Genomic DNA, 16370 nt, shown 5'->3' with positions numbered 1-16370 from the left:
GTCGATTTTGTTTATCTTTTCAAAAAGCCAGCTCCTGGTTTTATTGACCTTTTCTATTGTTGTTTTGATCTCTTTTTTATTTATTTCCTCTCTGATCTTTATTGTGTCCTTTCTCCTGCTGACTTTGGGTTTTGTTTGTTCTTCTTTTTGTAATTCTTTTAGGTGGTGAGTTAGGTTGTTTATTTGAAATTTTTCTGATATCTTGAGGAAGGCCTGTATCACTGTGAACTTCTTAGAACTGCTTTGGTGCATCCCATTCATTTGTAAGTTGTGTTTTCATTGTTGTTTGTCTCATTTTTCACAGAACTAGAACAAATAATCCTAAAATTTATACAGAACCACAAAAGACCCAGAATTGAAAAAGTAAGCCTGAGAGGAAAAAAAGCTGGAGGCATAACTCTTCCAGACTTCAGACAATATTACAAAGCTACAATAATCAAAACAGCATGGTATTAGCACAAAAACAGACATATTGATCAATGCAACAGAATAGAGAGCCCAGAAATAAACCCATACATCTACGGTCAATTGATCTACGACAAAGGAGACAAGACATACAATGAAAAAAAGACAGTCTCGGGCCTCCCTGGTGGCGCAGTGGTTGAGAGTCCGCCTGCCAATGCAGGGGATACGGGTTCGTGCCCCGGTCTGGGAGGATCCCATATGCCGCGGAGCGGCTGGGCCCGTGAGCCATGGCCGCTGGGCCTGCGCGTCCGGAGCCTGTGCTCCGCAACGGGAGAGGCCACAACAGTGAGAGGCCCGCATACCGCGAAAAAAAAAAAAAAAAAAAAAAAAAAGAAAAAAAGACAGTCTCTTCAACAAGTGGTGTTGGGAAAGCTGAACAGCTACATGTAAATCAATGAAATCAGAACACTCCCTCACACCATATACAAAATGGTTTAAAGACGTAAATATTAAGACATGACACCATAAAACTCCTAGAAGAGAAACAGGCAAAACATTCTTGGACATAAATCGTAGAAATATTTTCTTAGACCAGTCTCCCAAGGCAAGAGAAATAAAAGCAAAAATAAACAAATGGGACCTAATCAAACTTAAAAGCTTTTGCATAACAAAAGAAATCATCAACAAAATGAAAAGACAACATACAGAGTGGGAGAAAATATTTGCAAATGATGCGACCAACAGGGGTTAATTTCCAAAATTAACAAACAGCTCATACAGATCAGTATCAAAAAAAACAAACAACCCAATCAAAAAATAGGCAGAATACCTAAACAGACATTTTCCCAAAGAAGACATACAGATGGCCAACAGGCACTTGAAAGGATGGTCAACATCAGTAAGTACTAGAGAAATGCAAATCAAAACTGCAATGAGGTATCACCTCACACCGGTCAAAATGGCCACCATCAAAAAGTCTAGAAATAATAAATGCTGGAGACGGTGTGGAGAAAGGGGAACCCTCATACAGTGTTGGTAGGAATATAAATTGGTGCACTCACTATGGAAAACAGTATTGAGGTTTCTTAAAAAACTAAGAATAGAGCTACCATATGATCCAGCAATCCCATTCCTGGGCATATATTCCAAAAAGATGAAAACTCCAATTCGGAAAGATACATGCACCCCAATGTTTATAGTGGCACTATTTACAATAGCCAAGGCATGGAAACAACCCAAGTGCCCATCAATAGACAATTCGTTTTAAAAGATATGGTATATATACACAATGGAATATTACTCAGCCATAAAAAAGAAAGAAATATTGCCATTTGCAGCAACACGGATGGACCTAGAGAATATCATACTAAGTCAAGTAAGTCAGAGGAAGACAAATATTATATGATATCACTTATATGTGGAATCTAAGAAATAGTACAAATGCATCTATATGCAAAACAGAAGCAGACTCACAGACATAGAAAACAAACTTATGGTTACCAAAGGGGAAAGTTGGGGTGGGGGGATAAATTAGGAATATAGGATTAACAGATACAAACTACTATACATAGAATAAACAACAAGGATTTACTGTACAGCATAAGGAACAATATTCAATATCTTATAATAACCTATAATGGAATATAATCTAAAAATATATATATTCTTAAGACAAAAACCCCAAAACTGTATACTGTCTAGCCCTTGCCTATCTCCGTGACCCAAATTCTTAGCACATGCTCCTTTACTAACTCTACCCTGGCCTTCTTAGAGTTCCTCCAATAAAGTTCCTTACCAACCTTAGGGCCTTTGCCGTTCACTGTGATTGATATATTCTTCCCCCAGGTATTCATATAACTTGATCCCAGGCTTCATGTCTCTGTTCAAGAAAGCTTTCCCTGACCATCTTATCTGAATTGGCCCTATCAATTCTCATCATTTTCTATTCTCTTATGCTGTTTGCCTCTTCTGAACAACATGTTTCATTACATGATACTATTTATCTACTTGTTTACTTATTTTATGTTTCTCCTCAACTACATAAAGTGCATGAGAATGAGCAAGTTATCAATCTTGTTCCTGATTGTATTAATAGTGCCCAGTACAATGCCTGGCTAGGAGCAGGCACTCCAAATGTTTGACTAATTTATGAATGAATATGTACATTCATTCACATACACACACAAATGCAAAAGAGCTGGAAAGCAGCTGCATACAACATGTAAGTAAAATGGTTCCATTGGGAACAAAAAAGAACATTTTCCTCACTGAAATGGGAGGGAATAATAAGAAGAAAAACAAGGAGCCTGGGAAATGAGATGAAGATGAAGTTCCTTTTGTAGCTCAAACTGAGATCTCTTATCTCCTCCCAGGCCTTGGTCCTTCATAAGGAGTTTCCAAACACCATCCCAGCTGTTCCCCCTTCTCCTCCTCCACGACCTGTGAGGTTGTTCCTGCACTGATGGTTCCCTCCTGCCTTTGCCTTCCTGGGATCCGACTTCTTGTACCCCATCCACCCCTCAACTACCCAGGGCTCTTCTCCTTGCTCCAATAATGTCCTCATATCTGGCTTAGAAATGGAGTGTCTGCTTGCAAGAAAAGTAATGCCAAATGGTGTAAGGGTTTCGTTGTTGTTGTTGTTTTTAATTATAAGGGCAAAACATTTGGTTAAATTTGCAATAAAGTAAAGGTAAAAATAGTATTGATGAAGACTTCAGAGAAGAGAAGGATGGTGGGAATGAAGAACATGAGATCATATAAGTAGGAAAATGATCTTGTTTTAGACTCATTCAGGTTCTATCTCTTTAGAGCAAACAGAACACAGTGGTTAAGAACACAGATTCTGGAGCCAGACTTCCTAGGTTCAGTTGTTGCCACTGCATCCCCACCAGCTCTGTGACCTTGGGAAGGCACTTAAACTGTATGTGCCTCAGTAATCTCATCTATAAAAAGGGTTAAAAATAGTACCTACCGGGCTTCCCTGGTGGTGCAGTGGTTGAGAGTCCGCCTGCCGATGCAGGGGACATGGGTTCATGCCCCGGTCCGGGAAGATCCCACATGCCACGGAGCGGCTGGGCCCGTGCACCATGGCCACTGAGCCTGCGCGTCCGGAGCCTGTGCTCCGCAACAGGAGAGGCCACAACAGTGAGAGGCCCGCATACCGCAAAAAAAAAAAAAAAAAAAAAAAAAAAACAAACAAAAAAAATAGTACCTACCTCATGGGGATGCTGTAAAAGTTAAATAAGTTCATGTATTTGCTCTGCTTAGAACAGGGCCTGGTTTATAGTAAGCACAATGTTAACTATTAGCATTATTATTATTACTGTTGTTATTTTGCTTAAGTGGAAACAAGTTTTGTGAGACATTTCTAGGATTTAACTTAGTGTAGGATTTAACTTTGTAAAGTGCAAAGTTCACAGATTGTAACTTTCAACTTCAAATATGTTGGAAGTAAAGGAACATATTCACTTAGTATGAATTTCTGTTCATTCAATCCACTGCTACATAAAGTGGAGAGGCTCTTTTGAAAGCCAGAGTATGTCAGGATCCTGTTTCTAGCTGTACTCCCCATACATGGGTCAGAATATAACAAAGGGCAGCAATTCTTTAGTATGCATAAAAATCACCTGGGGATCTTGTGTAAATGTAGATTCTGTTCTGCAGCTCTGGGGTAGGACTCGACGAGCTGAATTTCTAACAAGCCCTGGGGACTTCCCTGCTGGTGCGGTGGTTAAGAATCCACCTGCCGAATAAAGACGCAGACTTAGAGAACAGACTTGAGGACACGGGTCCAGGGTGGGAATAGGGGGCTGGGGGCTGCGACGAAGTGAGAGAGTAGCACTGACATAAACACACGACCAAATGTGAAATGGACGGCTACTGGGAAGCGGCTGCACAGCACAGGGAGATCAGCTCCATGCTTTGTGACGATCTAGAGGGGTGGGACAGGGAGGATGGGAGGGAGGCTCGAGAGGGAGGGGATATGTATACTTAGAGCTGATTCACTTTGTTGTACAACAGAAACTAATGCAACATTGTAAGGCAATCATACTCCAATAAAGATATGAAAAAAAAAAAAGAATCCGCCTGCCAGTGCAGGGGCATGGGTTCGATCTCTGGTCCAGGAAGATCCCACATGCTGCAGAGCAACTAAGCTTATGCGCCACAACTACTGAGCCTGTGCTCTAGAGCCCGCAAGCCACAACTACCGAGTCCGCATGCCACAACTACTGAAACCCACACGCCTAGAGCCCGTGCTCCACAACAAGAGAAGCCACTGCAAGGAGAAGCCCACACACCGCAACAAAGAGTAGCCCCCTCTTGACGCAACTAGAGAAAGCCCATGCACAGCAACGAAGACCCAATGCAGCCAAAAATAAATTAATTAATTAATTAATAAAAAAAAAAAGTTCCTCTAACAAGCCCCGGAAGAAGCTGATGATAAGTATTTGTGTAATACTTAACAATAAAAAAATTATAACCCCACATAAAGCAAATCATGGCTTCTAACCACTAAGAGAGCAATCCACATTCTTCCCCAAAACCAACAATGCTGCCTGTCACCTGGGCCCTGCCTGTATCCCTGACTCACTTCTTGGTACCCTCTCCTTCACTAACTCTGCTCTGGCCTTGCTATGGTTCCTAATACAAAAGAACCACACTTCCGGGACTTCCCTGGTAGCGCAGTGGCTAAGAATCTGCCTGCCAACGCAGGGGACATGGGTTCGATCCGTGGTCCAGGAAGATCCCACATGCTGCAGAGCGACTAAGCCCATGCGCCACAACTACTGAGCCTGTGCTCTAGAGCCTGCGAGCCACAACTACTGAGCCCACGTGCCACAACTACTGAAGCCCACGTGCCTAGAGCCCCTGCTCCACAACAAGAGAAGCCACCACAGTGAGAAGCCCCTGCACCACAATGAAGAGTAACCCTCTCTGGCCGCAGCTAGAGGAAGCCCACGTGCAGCAATGAAGACCCAAAGCAGCCAAAAAATAAGTAAACAGAAAATAAATAAATTTATAAAAAAAAAAAGAACCACACTTTGAGTAGCAAAGACACAGATCATCTATAGAAATGTTGAAGCTAAACACAGTATGAAATCTGGTTTCTTTGACAGTGGTTATGAAATAAACACCCCATAATGCAAATCCAGCTCCATGGACATTAAAGAAGAGAGGCCATTACAGGAAGGGCCAGATTGAAGCTCACTGAGGGATGGGATGATCGAGGTGCTCAATTAACCCATTTCTAAGCCAACAAATACCAAAACATTCATTTGAGAACACGGAGGAGAAATTCACCTGGTTTCTTCAAAGATAGCCCTGTAATGCCTAGTGCAGAAAGCTGATGTTCCAGAGAGGAGATTCTAAACTATGTCAGGCAGATGAACTTACCCAGTGAGACCAAGTTGCTATAGTTCTCCAACATCACATCCACGTACAAGTCCCTCTGAGCAGGGTCCAGGAATTCCCACTCCTCCTGAGAGAAGTCGATGGCCACATCCCTGAATGTCACCAAGCCCTAAAACCAAAAACCCACACATTACTTGTGAAATTAAAGAAATTTAGAAACTATTTCCAAGAGGAAAAAAGAGGAGTATGAAGCATAAACTATAAGAAGAGGAAAATATAACAATCAAGTCGGCTGGAAGCCTGTGAGACGTATGGGTAGGGAAAAGTAAAGAAATTAGTATGACTAAAGCAGAGTGTCTACATGTTCTAGAAGAAACCTATTACAGCAGAAAGAACTTCCTGGATACTGTGAGGTAACTTAGCTATCTAGACCTGTCTGATAATGCATAAAATAATGTTTCTCTTCTATTAAATAAAAATAGTGTTGGGGGAAGGGGATGGGGGCGTTTACGGGTGTGTATACATATAAACAACCTGCTAAGTGCCTGCTTCACAAATTCTTATTTATTTATTTTATCTATTTATTTATTTATTTATGGCTGCATCTTTGTTGCTGTGTGGGCTTTCTCTAGTTGCGGCGAGCGGGGGCTACTCTTCATTGTGGTGCACGGGCTTCTCATTGCAGTGACTTCTCCTGTTGTGGAGCATGGGCTCTAGGCGTGAGGGCTTCAGCAGTTGTGGCTCGCAGGCTCTAGAGTGCAGGCTCAGTAGTTGTGGCGCACAGTCTTAGTTGCTTCGCGGCAGGTGGGATCTTCCTGGACCAGGGCTCGAACCCATGTTCCCTGCATTGGCAGGCAGGTTCTTAACCAGTGCGTCACCAGGGAAGTCTCATAAATTCTTTATAAATGTGAACTGCTACACCATCTTTTCCCTTTAAGAAATACCAAAAAAACATGAAAACTTTTTTCCAAATGTCCTACAAAATCTCATTTTAGAAAAATGATTTCAATTAAGGATTATCATTAAGCCTCAAGTGAACCATGCTGTGAGATTAGATCATCAGCATTTTTTCTTATTATGATGAATCGAATATGTAAAATGTTTCTATTAGCTGCAATTCAGTTCATCATATGGATATATGAGATTAATAACTATTATACATTTAGGCTGAACAAAACTTCCAAGATTTTCTTAATTCCAGGAGTCTATTATCAGCCAGTACTTAAGAATCTGGATTATCTTAAGAATCTGGATTATCTTTTTAGATAGTAACATCAACCACCTGTTGCTTAACACATTCCTTGTTCCTGAGTAGGAGGATATTGATAGAGGATATTAGACACAACACAGATGTCACATCCTGGTCAATAACTAAACAAACTTTGACACTGGTGTTTACTGATAAAGGAGTCCCTGGAAAGAACCACTCACTCCCTGCTCTAATCCTAAAAGATTGCAAAGCATGTGATCTCATACAAACTGAGGCTATCCCTAATTCCATCTTGTCTTTCTGGAAAACTCAAGTCTGTGAAGAAGTTCCATGTTTTCCTGTGTGATCCAAAGGGACCCTCATCACTAACTCATCACACCGCAGACCTGTCTTGGGAAGAGAAATTCTGATAAGGGAAATGGGGCAGCCCTGGCCAAACAAAGATGGAAGTGATAACAAAAGGCAAGACCCAAGACAGCCTGCTATGGATATGTCCTAGTTAAACACCAAAGCTCTTCCAGATAATACACAGACTACTGAAACTGTTCTCGTGGGTGGCCATCCAGCTGGCTAAGGGCAGAGTATCCTGACTGACTTCTTTGCTAGCTGTATCTTAGCCTGAAAAAGAAAAACAATTGGGGGAACTTCAGCCATTTTTTTCTAGATAGGACACGAACTAATCAGCATCTTAGCTTGAAAAAGGGAAACTGTTGCTTTCCAAATGTCTGCAGTCTTTCATTCTCTCCTCTTTCCTTCTTCTATGAATCCTCTTTGTGCCTTTGAAAGATGAACTCAATCTACTGTTGGTTTTCCTTGTATACAAATAAAAGCGAGCTGATTGTTCTCTATATTTCTTTACATTATTCTCTGACAGACACTCAAATATTTCCCTTCAAGGACTCCATTCCTTCACTGCTCTTGATGGAAGACTGAACCGCAGGAGATGTTGAGTAATGTGCTCAATGAATATGATGGCATTGATTGGAAAAGGCACAGAGGGAGGATGCTGGGCTATTTGGCATCATCCTTTACTGGAACAGAAGGAACCGAGAAGCAGGTTCAGGGATGGGGTTCTGTTAAGTAGAAAGCTTTAGGGTTAATTCAGGAAAAGATTCACATGACCTAAAAATTACAACACTTCAAGGAGAGAGAAATACTAACTTACGTCAGTCATGGTTCTAGAATTGCAGGAACTAATTAATGCTCCATAGGGTTCCTCTACTGGTGAAGCACAGAGTCCAGAAAAGCCAGAGCTGCAGAAGGAAAAAGAAGCTTTAGATCAGGTGTGCTTAAGTGATCCTGTCCTGCCTTAAGCAACTGAGTAAAAATACATCAAAATATTAGAGATGATTAACTCTACAGGATATAATTTTAACTTCCTTCTCTATACATTCCCTGGATTGCTAAATTTATTGCAACAAACCTGCATTAACTCCATAATCAGAAAAATAAAGATATTTCCAAATGTAAAAAACTGAGTGACAGGGAATTCAGTCATTAGGAAAACTGAATAAATAGGCCCAACACTGAAAATCGGTGGGTCTGAAACAAATGACACCTACCAGCTCTTCAACATCTTGTACCTGTAGCTCGTCACTACAGTGAGACACTTTCACTGTCAAGATTCTCCTGTGAATGAACACAAATTACGTAAGTCCCCTTCAAAGTCACAGCAAGGAAATATATGCATATAAACAGAACAGTATTTGGTACAGAGTAGATACCTAACAGGTGTGGCTACACCTCTCTAATTCTTCACTGAATGGTCAATTTAAAACATTTGGATACAATCCTTGAAAAATGTCTTTCAAAACTCTCTCTCATTGGATGGGATCCATATATAACTCATAATATTCTTAAGTACTTTTGTTCATAACTATAACTATTGCTTGATATTTTATCATTTACATTTTCCCTTCTTTTGATTCTTTATAAACATAATGTTTATTAGGTGCATACTATTTCATCAAATGGTATACTGCATTTACTTAACTGTTTCCATGTCATTGGATGCTAAATTTGTAAAAGCTCCTGCCAAGCTATTATAATTTTATTCCAGACAAATGGAGCTAGATCTTTTTGGGGTCACGCGTACTCGGTAATCTCATGAAATTAGAGACACTCTGCCCACTTAGAAAATTAATTTACAAATATGTACAAAAATTCTGTCTCTATTTCAAGGGATCTGTGATCACCTGGATGCTTATAAATGGAATAAGAAGACCTCAGGTTAAGATTTCCTGTTCTAGACCATTTGAGCCCCTGGTAACTTTTTCAAACTTGCAAGCACCCACCACAATCATTTTATTTCTCTTCATATTTTGATCTATAAAAAGTTGATGTGGCATGATCCAGAATCACCACATAACAGCAAATCTTAATATTTACTAAGCCTGTATCATGGGGCAGGCACTGTTCTATGGAGCTTTACACATATGAACTCAACTTACATCATTATAACTCCATTAGGTAGGTATTACTTTGTTCCAATTTTGTAGACATGGCACAGAGAGCCTGAGTCGTTTATCTACACTCACACAGCAAGTAACAGGTAGAGCTGGATCCAGATGCTCTAGATCCAGAGCCTTACTCTTAACCACAGCACAGTACTACCTCTCACAATCCACACAGAATTGGACCTGAAATAACTCATGTTTAGCAATGCTACAGATTTCTACCTAAAAACTATCTGAAAGTCTCTGCCCTTGTGGGTACAAACTGCAAACCACTACTGTAATAGGGAAGAACCTTTATGTTCTATTACAAGTTAATCACTAAAGAGATGTTGCCTATAAGTTTAATTATACATAATGGCTCATCTCTGGGAACACTGCCAAAACCCCCCAGGTAATGAGCATTAAGCTAAAATACCTTTGTTTAGCTCACAGGAAACATCCTGACCAGATCCACCTATGAATACCTACAGGGAGGAAAAAATTAACACATCCCCTCCATAGGCTGACAGGAACCAGGAAATGTTTGACTTCACTCCCTCACCTTTCAGTATAAAAGAAGCCTGAATTCTAATTCAGGCCAGATGCTTCTCTGGGACATGAACCCACCGTCTTCTCGGTCTGCTGGCTTTCTGCATAAAGTCGCTATTCCTTGCCCCAACAACTCATCTCTCGATTTATCGGCCTGTCCTGGGGCAAGTAGTTTGAGCTTGGACTCGGCAACACCATGCTCAAAGCTCAATCACATTCCCACCCCTGAAAGCCTCACAACATTGTAATTTACTACCTGAAATAACCAATCCCCTCCTACCTTGCCTTGCTTTGAAAACCATGACTGTGGAGCAGATAAAAACTAATTTGTATTCGATACCACCTAAATGCTAATCTCCTCAAGTAATCATAGTCTAAAATAAAGCCCTAACATCCCAACCTCCAGCCCACCTCCTGGAGGAGGTGTGCTTCTATACCATCAGAATGCTTAGGGACTTCCCTGGAGGTCCAGAGTTAAGACTCCGCCCTTCCACTGCACGGGGGAGGGGCGGGTTCCATCCCTAGACGGCAAACTAGGATCCTGCGTGCCGCGCGGTAGAGCCAAAAAAAAAAAAAAAAAAAAATTGCTTAGAAAGGGAAAATGTACTGGAGGATTTGAACAATTTGCCATATGAACGGATGGCTACTGACTGAGGAAAAGGACAATAGGGGGCCTCTGGGAAGACGGAGGTACCAGCATGATGGGTCATTCACCAGAAGGAAGACCCAAGAGAGACACCACGAGTCAAGAGTCTTGACAAACAGTCAAGATATTTCTGGTCAAGGAAAGCAAATAGCATCATGATCTAAAAACAAAAGTAACTATGATTAAAAAAGGAACACAAATTCACCTGAACCTTGATTTCTAAATATGCAACACTTCTGTCCTTCTCAGGGTCCTTCTTAGAAACCCAGTAGCAACTAGGGTTGGGGGGGGTGGGCGTTAGGGGCAGCAGGAGGGGGTGGGGAGATATCACGAGACACCAGTATTTCGTGGAACACAGACAAACCTAACTAAAAACAAAACAAAACAAAACACCCTCCAGGGCCACATCTGCCTTCATCCACACATACACAAACGGAATTTAAAGGGAAACTGGAGTTGAGTTGACAGCAATTCTTGGGGACAGAGGTCTGTTTGTAGTGGAGCTGAAACAGGTAGCTGGTCCCCCAAGGAGGTGACTTTTCTAGGAATCCTACCTGTGGGACCTCCCCAATCATGTCTTTCCAGGAGCCTGTCACGAGGACACGTCCAGGTGTCAAATTTTCATCCCAAGACTAGATCTGTACCTTCTTACTGGAAACGTACATTCTAGGGCTTGGTCCTGGAATTCTTTTCTTGCGGTCACTTAACTCTGGCAGCCCTAAGAGAGTCTAGAAGGAACCTAGAGCATCCCTCCCAAGCAAACTACACCTACAAACAAGGTCACGCACTTCACGACCCCGTCACATTCCCAATCGCACACACCGTCAGGGAGACACACCCCGGCCCTGTCACGCCGTCTGTCACACACCATCCTTCTCAGCCTCTCGTTCACACACAGGCTTGAGGCTCCGGACATGACTCGCCCTGTCCGCTGCCCGGGCCTTCTCACCTCGAGCGCCTCCCAGTGTCACCCCCACACGCACTGCTGGTTCCGACAAGGCTCTGGCGAAGTCCGCTGAGCCCTCCCACCCTCACCCGGCGCTGATCACTTCCTCGGACGCGACCAACTCACCGCGCAAAGTCCAAAAATCTCGAAGACACCGGAGAGGGACCCAGAAACGGAGGTTAGTTTGGGCCCAGTGGCTCCTGGGAAGTAAGAGCCGGAACATCCTCTGAAGCTCGGAGCCCGGCGCTTCCAGGCGCTCTCCGCAGGCAATCTCGCCCTGCCCCGAGAGGTCCTGTGCCCTGAGACTTCTGGGAAATGTAGTCCGCGGCAGACGAATCCCCAGAAGCTGGGAACCTGGACCTTCAGAATGCTTCCAGCATGCAACTCGGCTCCGCCTATCAGAGGCGCCTTTTCCAAAGCCCACCCGAATCTCCGGTCTTAGCTGGAAGGAGTAGTTCGAGTCTTGGTCGAGCCTAGTGGCCCAGTAGTCTTTAGCATGGCTGTGGGCGAATTAAGAGGATCTCAGCGAAGGCTGAGGAACGCATTCTGGAGTCCAGGGTTGGGGGAGAGGGAGGGGGCGCGTGACCAGGGCACTGCCCTCTGTGAGCGAGGGCATCCTGGGTAAAGTCCGTGAGAATGATCCTGAGCGGGGTCACGAGCTTACCTGGGCACGAGAGACTGGAGCAGGGTCTGGCAGTCTAAAAGATGAATGTGTCTTGCTTTGGGTGCGCTTGTGGGTCCGATTCGGTGTCTGGAACCCTATGTAGACTTTTTTATTTTCATGGGATAGTTTCTGCAAATGTGAATCTGTTTCCTTAGGTGTAAGGCGGTTTGTATCAGAGGTTATATGCTACTGTTGGAAAGCAACAATAAGTGGTCGTGAATGGATATTGTGACCCTGGAGACTTGTGAGAAGGTCTTTGTAGGACTGAGAGACTTGAGGAGGTCTGTGTCTTTGTGTATTTCTGTTAATGTCAGAAACCGAAGGTGACAATATTTGTAAGATGTTTTTTCTGATAGGCTTTTCTTTTGTGTGCATACCACGGTAATTGTGAAAGTGGAACACTGTCCAGCTGGGATTGAAAAACAGTACAGTGTTATCTAGCTTTGCATGTTAGTTTGATTATCTGACTACCAACCTCTATATGTGCCTGGAAATTGTGACTGTGTGTTTTGATAGTGAGTGACAATAAACCAGTTTCGTTACCTATGATATAGAATAGTGTTATTACATCTTCGTGGAGAATCCAATTTAATATGCAGAAAAAGACTTGCAATTTATCTGCCAAAAGATTTGGATGTTTCATGATGAATCAAAGATGTTTTCTGGGAAAGACTACAAATAGCATAACTTTGAAAAAGAAAGAAGAAATCAAAGTAACAGCCAGTCTTGGAGTGGCTGAGGTAGGCTTCCAATCTTCATGACGTTAAGAGAACTTGAGTAAATAACTTTGAAAACCCTGGATTAAAGAAATAACTTCCCACGGGTAGAGGCAGATAGATTAGAGCAGAGCCCAGAATTAGGTAATCAGACATCCTAGCTTAGGTCAGACAAGGCAAGGAACCTGTTTGAGACTACATAATTATAGTCAATCAGAAAACTACTTGTTTTATTTTTAAGAGTGATAATTGTGTTTTAAAATATTCTAAATATACAAAACCAGGTTTCCATTTTCTAGGCAGGGCCTGTTGCAGTTGGCAGTTTTGAACCAAAATATCTGTAGTTTCTTCTGACAGACTTTTTTACTGATCTGAAATGGTAGGTAAAAATAGATGAACAGTTAATGGATATAGTATTAGGGAAGAAGATAAAATTCCTTTCCTATTACAAGTTCAGAATAAAGTCCCAAGTGTTCCTGAAAAAAGAGCATTTTTTAAATATCTTTATTGGAGTATAATTACTTTACAATGTTGTGTTAGTTTCTGTTGTACAACAAAGTGAATCAGCTATAAGGATACATATATCCCCATATCGCCTCCCTCTTGAGCCTCCCTCCCACCCTCCCTGTCCCACCCCTCTAGGTCATCACAAAGCACGGAGCTGATCTCCCTGTGCTATGCAGCAGCTTCCCACTAGCCACCCATTTGACATTTGATAGTGTATAGATGTCAGTGCTACTCTCATTTCATCCCAGCTTCCCCTTCCCCCTACTGTGTCCTCAAGTCTATTCTCTACGTCTGTGTCTTTATCCCTGCCCTGCCACTAGGTTCATCAGTACTGCTTTTTTAGATTCCATATATGTGCATTAGCATACGGTATTTGTTTTTCTCTTTTTGACTTACTTCACTCTGTATGACAGACTCTAGGTCCATCCACCTAACTACAAATAACTCAATCTCGTTTCTTTTTATGGCTGAGTAATATTCCACTGTATATATGTGCCAAAAAAGGATTTTCTTTTCTAACCTTTTTTCCAAGTCTCTCTTTTGCTTCACCCTAATTGGCTTCATCACAGCTAAAAATCCTTAAAACAATTTCTCTGTCGTCAAAATCAATAGCATTGGGTAACATGCTGAGAGGCTGTTTGCAGAGCTAGTTGAAGATGAATGTCAGAGGACTTGGATCTCAGGTAAAGGACAGTATCCCATTTACTGAACTTTCAGCAAGTGGACCTTTTGAAAGTCACGATCGTCTTCAAAAAGGTTTTTCTTGTGTGAAAAATGAACTTTTGCCCAGTCATCCTCTTGAATTATCAGGCAAAAAATTCCAGCTCGACCAAGATAAAATGAACTTTTCCACACTGAGAAACATCCAGGGTCTATTTGCTCCACTAAAACTACAAATGGAATTCAATGCAGTGCAGCAGGTTCAGCATCTTCCATTTCTTCCAAGCTCAAACCTTTCATTGGATATTTTGAGGGTTAATGATGAAACTACTGGATTTGAAGGTATTCTTTTTTTGTGTGTGTGGTACGCGGGCCTCTCACTGTTGTGGCCTCTCCTGTTGCGGAGCACAGGCTCCGGACGCGCAGGCTCAGCGGCCATGGCTCACGGGCCTAGCTGCTCCGCGGCATGTGGGATCTTCCTGGACCGGGGCATGAACCCGTGTCCCCTGCATCAGCAGGTGGACTCTCAACCACTGTGCCACCAGGGAAGCCCCTGAAGGTATTCTTAATGACCCATCACAAAATGAATTAATGGGAGAACCACATTTGATGGTTGAATATAAACTCAGTTTACTGTAATACAGTGTGCTGTTCATGGAAATAGATGGGTTGCATCTTGTTTAGAGTTGTCTTTTTACTATAATTTGACATGCACAACATTAGAAGTACTGACACATGAGGAAAATCAATAGCATTGCTTTCACTAATATCACTGCAGTAACAAATCTGGAAATGAAACATGCCCATCAGAAGTAGGATGTTTAATTAGGTGTGGAGTACCTGTACAGTGGGATAGTGCACAGCAGTGAAAATGACTGAATTTAACAAATATGATAAACAAAGAGTTATAGATATATACATACAGTATAATTCCATTCATAAAACTTTAAAAAGAGGCAAAACAAATGATATTTTGTGTGTAAGTGGTACATAATAAAAAACAAGGGGACTTCCCTGGTGGCTCAGTGGTTGAGAATCCGCCTGCCAATGCAGGGGACACAGGTTCGAGCCCTGGTCCAGGAAGATCCTACATGCTGCGGAGCAACTAAGCCTGTGCACCACAACTACTGAGCCTGCACTCTAGAGCCCACGAGCCACAACTACTGAAGCCTGTGTGCCTAGAGCCCATGCTCTGCAACAAGAGAAGCCACCACTGCCTGCGCACTACAACAAAGAGTAGCCCCCGCTCGCCGCAACTAGAGAAAGCCCATGTGCAGCAACGAAGACCCAATGCAGCCAAAAATTAATTAATTATTTTTTTTAAAGGATATGATAAAATTCAGGAATGTGGTAGCTACAGGAAGGCAGGAAGATGAAGAGATAAGTTGGCAAAAGGATTCAAGGTTATTTTGTGTATTGTTTCTTAAGCTGGATTGCATTTACACAATTGTATACTTTTAAAATATATTTATTATAAAGAATTTATCTGTGATGAAATTTTAAAGTTTTTTATATAGAAATTGAAGGCAACTGTGTGTATTTGTGTATGTATGACTATGAACATGAAGAAAGTTATGGGATATGTATGCCATATTTTAAACAATGCTCTACACAAGGGGAGTGTGGGAGCTTGTGAAGGTATGTGCAGAGGAGAAACAGGTCAGTGATGTGAAAAAAAATGCCTGTTAAAAGTGTAAAATACATACATACATCTCTGTTATTTACATGTATATGTGTTAGAAGATACTAAGAAATACTAAGAATCATTATAACAAGGTAGTAAACTTTCAGGTGTTTTCACTTGGTATTTTTATGCCTTGCTTGAACTTTTGACAAAGTCTATTTTGTATAATATAAGTATGGCCACCCTTGTTTTCATTTACAGTTTGCATGGTATGTCTTTTTCCACACTTTCACTTTCAGCCTCTGTGTGTCTTTAAATCTGAAGTGAGTCTCTTGTAGACAAAATATAGCTGGATCTTGTTTTTTTTTTCATTCATTCAGCCATTCTGTCTTTTGATGGAGAAGTTTAATCCATTTACATCTAAAGTAATAATGAACAGGGAAGGACTTACTATTTTCATTTGTTAATTGTTTTCTGTTTGTCTTATAGCTTTTTTGTCACTCTTTTCCCTTCTTGCTGTCTTCCTTTCTGTTTCATTGATTTTTTTTTTCTGTGTGTGTGTGTGGAGATGTGCTTTGATTCCTTTCCATTTTCTTTTGTGTACCTTCTATAGGCATTTTCTTTGTGGTTAACATGGGACTTAAACAAAACATCTT

At 41.7% G+C, this 16370-nt stretch overlaps 1 protein-coding gene across 10 annotated transcripts in view; it reads right to left on the bottom strand.

Moving 5' to 3' along the window:
* The window catches only part of LOC309794660 (zinc finger protein 283-like), a 58122-nt gene extending 46323 nt beyond the window's left edge, over positions 1 to 11799 (bottom strand). For 6 of the 10 annotated variants that reach the window (XM_082606435.1, XM_082606437.1, XM_082606438.1 and 3 more), the window contains exons 1-4: positions 11670 to 11799; positions 8530 to 8596; positions 8133 to 8220; positions 5800 to 5926 (exon numbers count right to left, since the gene is read on the bottom strand). In XM_082606435.1, coding sequence (XP_082462561.1) covers positions 5800 to 5926; positions 8133 to 8220; positions 8530 to 8543 — 229 coding nt within the window. In that variant the 5' untranslated portion in view covers positions 8544 to 8596; positions 11670 to 11799. The other 4 variants (XM_082606431.1, XM_082606432.1, XM_082606433.1 and 1 more) reach the window with 4 other exon arrangements.
* Between the last annotated feature and the right edge of the window lie 4571 nt (positions 11800 to 16370).

The sequence above is a fragment of the Mesoplodon mirus genome (genome assembly GCF_964341445.2).
Source record: "Mesoplodon mirus genome assembly, chromosome: 19".
NCBI classification, from domain to species: Eukaryota; Metazoa; Chordata; class Mammalia; order Artiodactyla; family Ziphiidae; genus Mesoplodon; species Mesoplodon mirus.
This window is presented reverse-complemented; position numbering and strand designations above follow the sequence as displayed.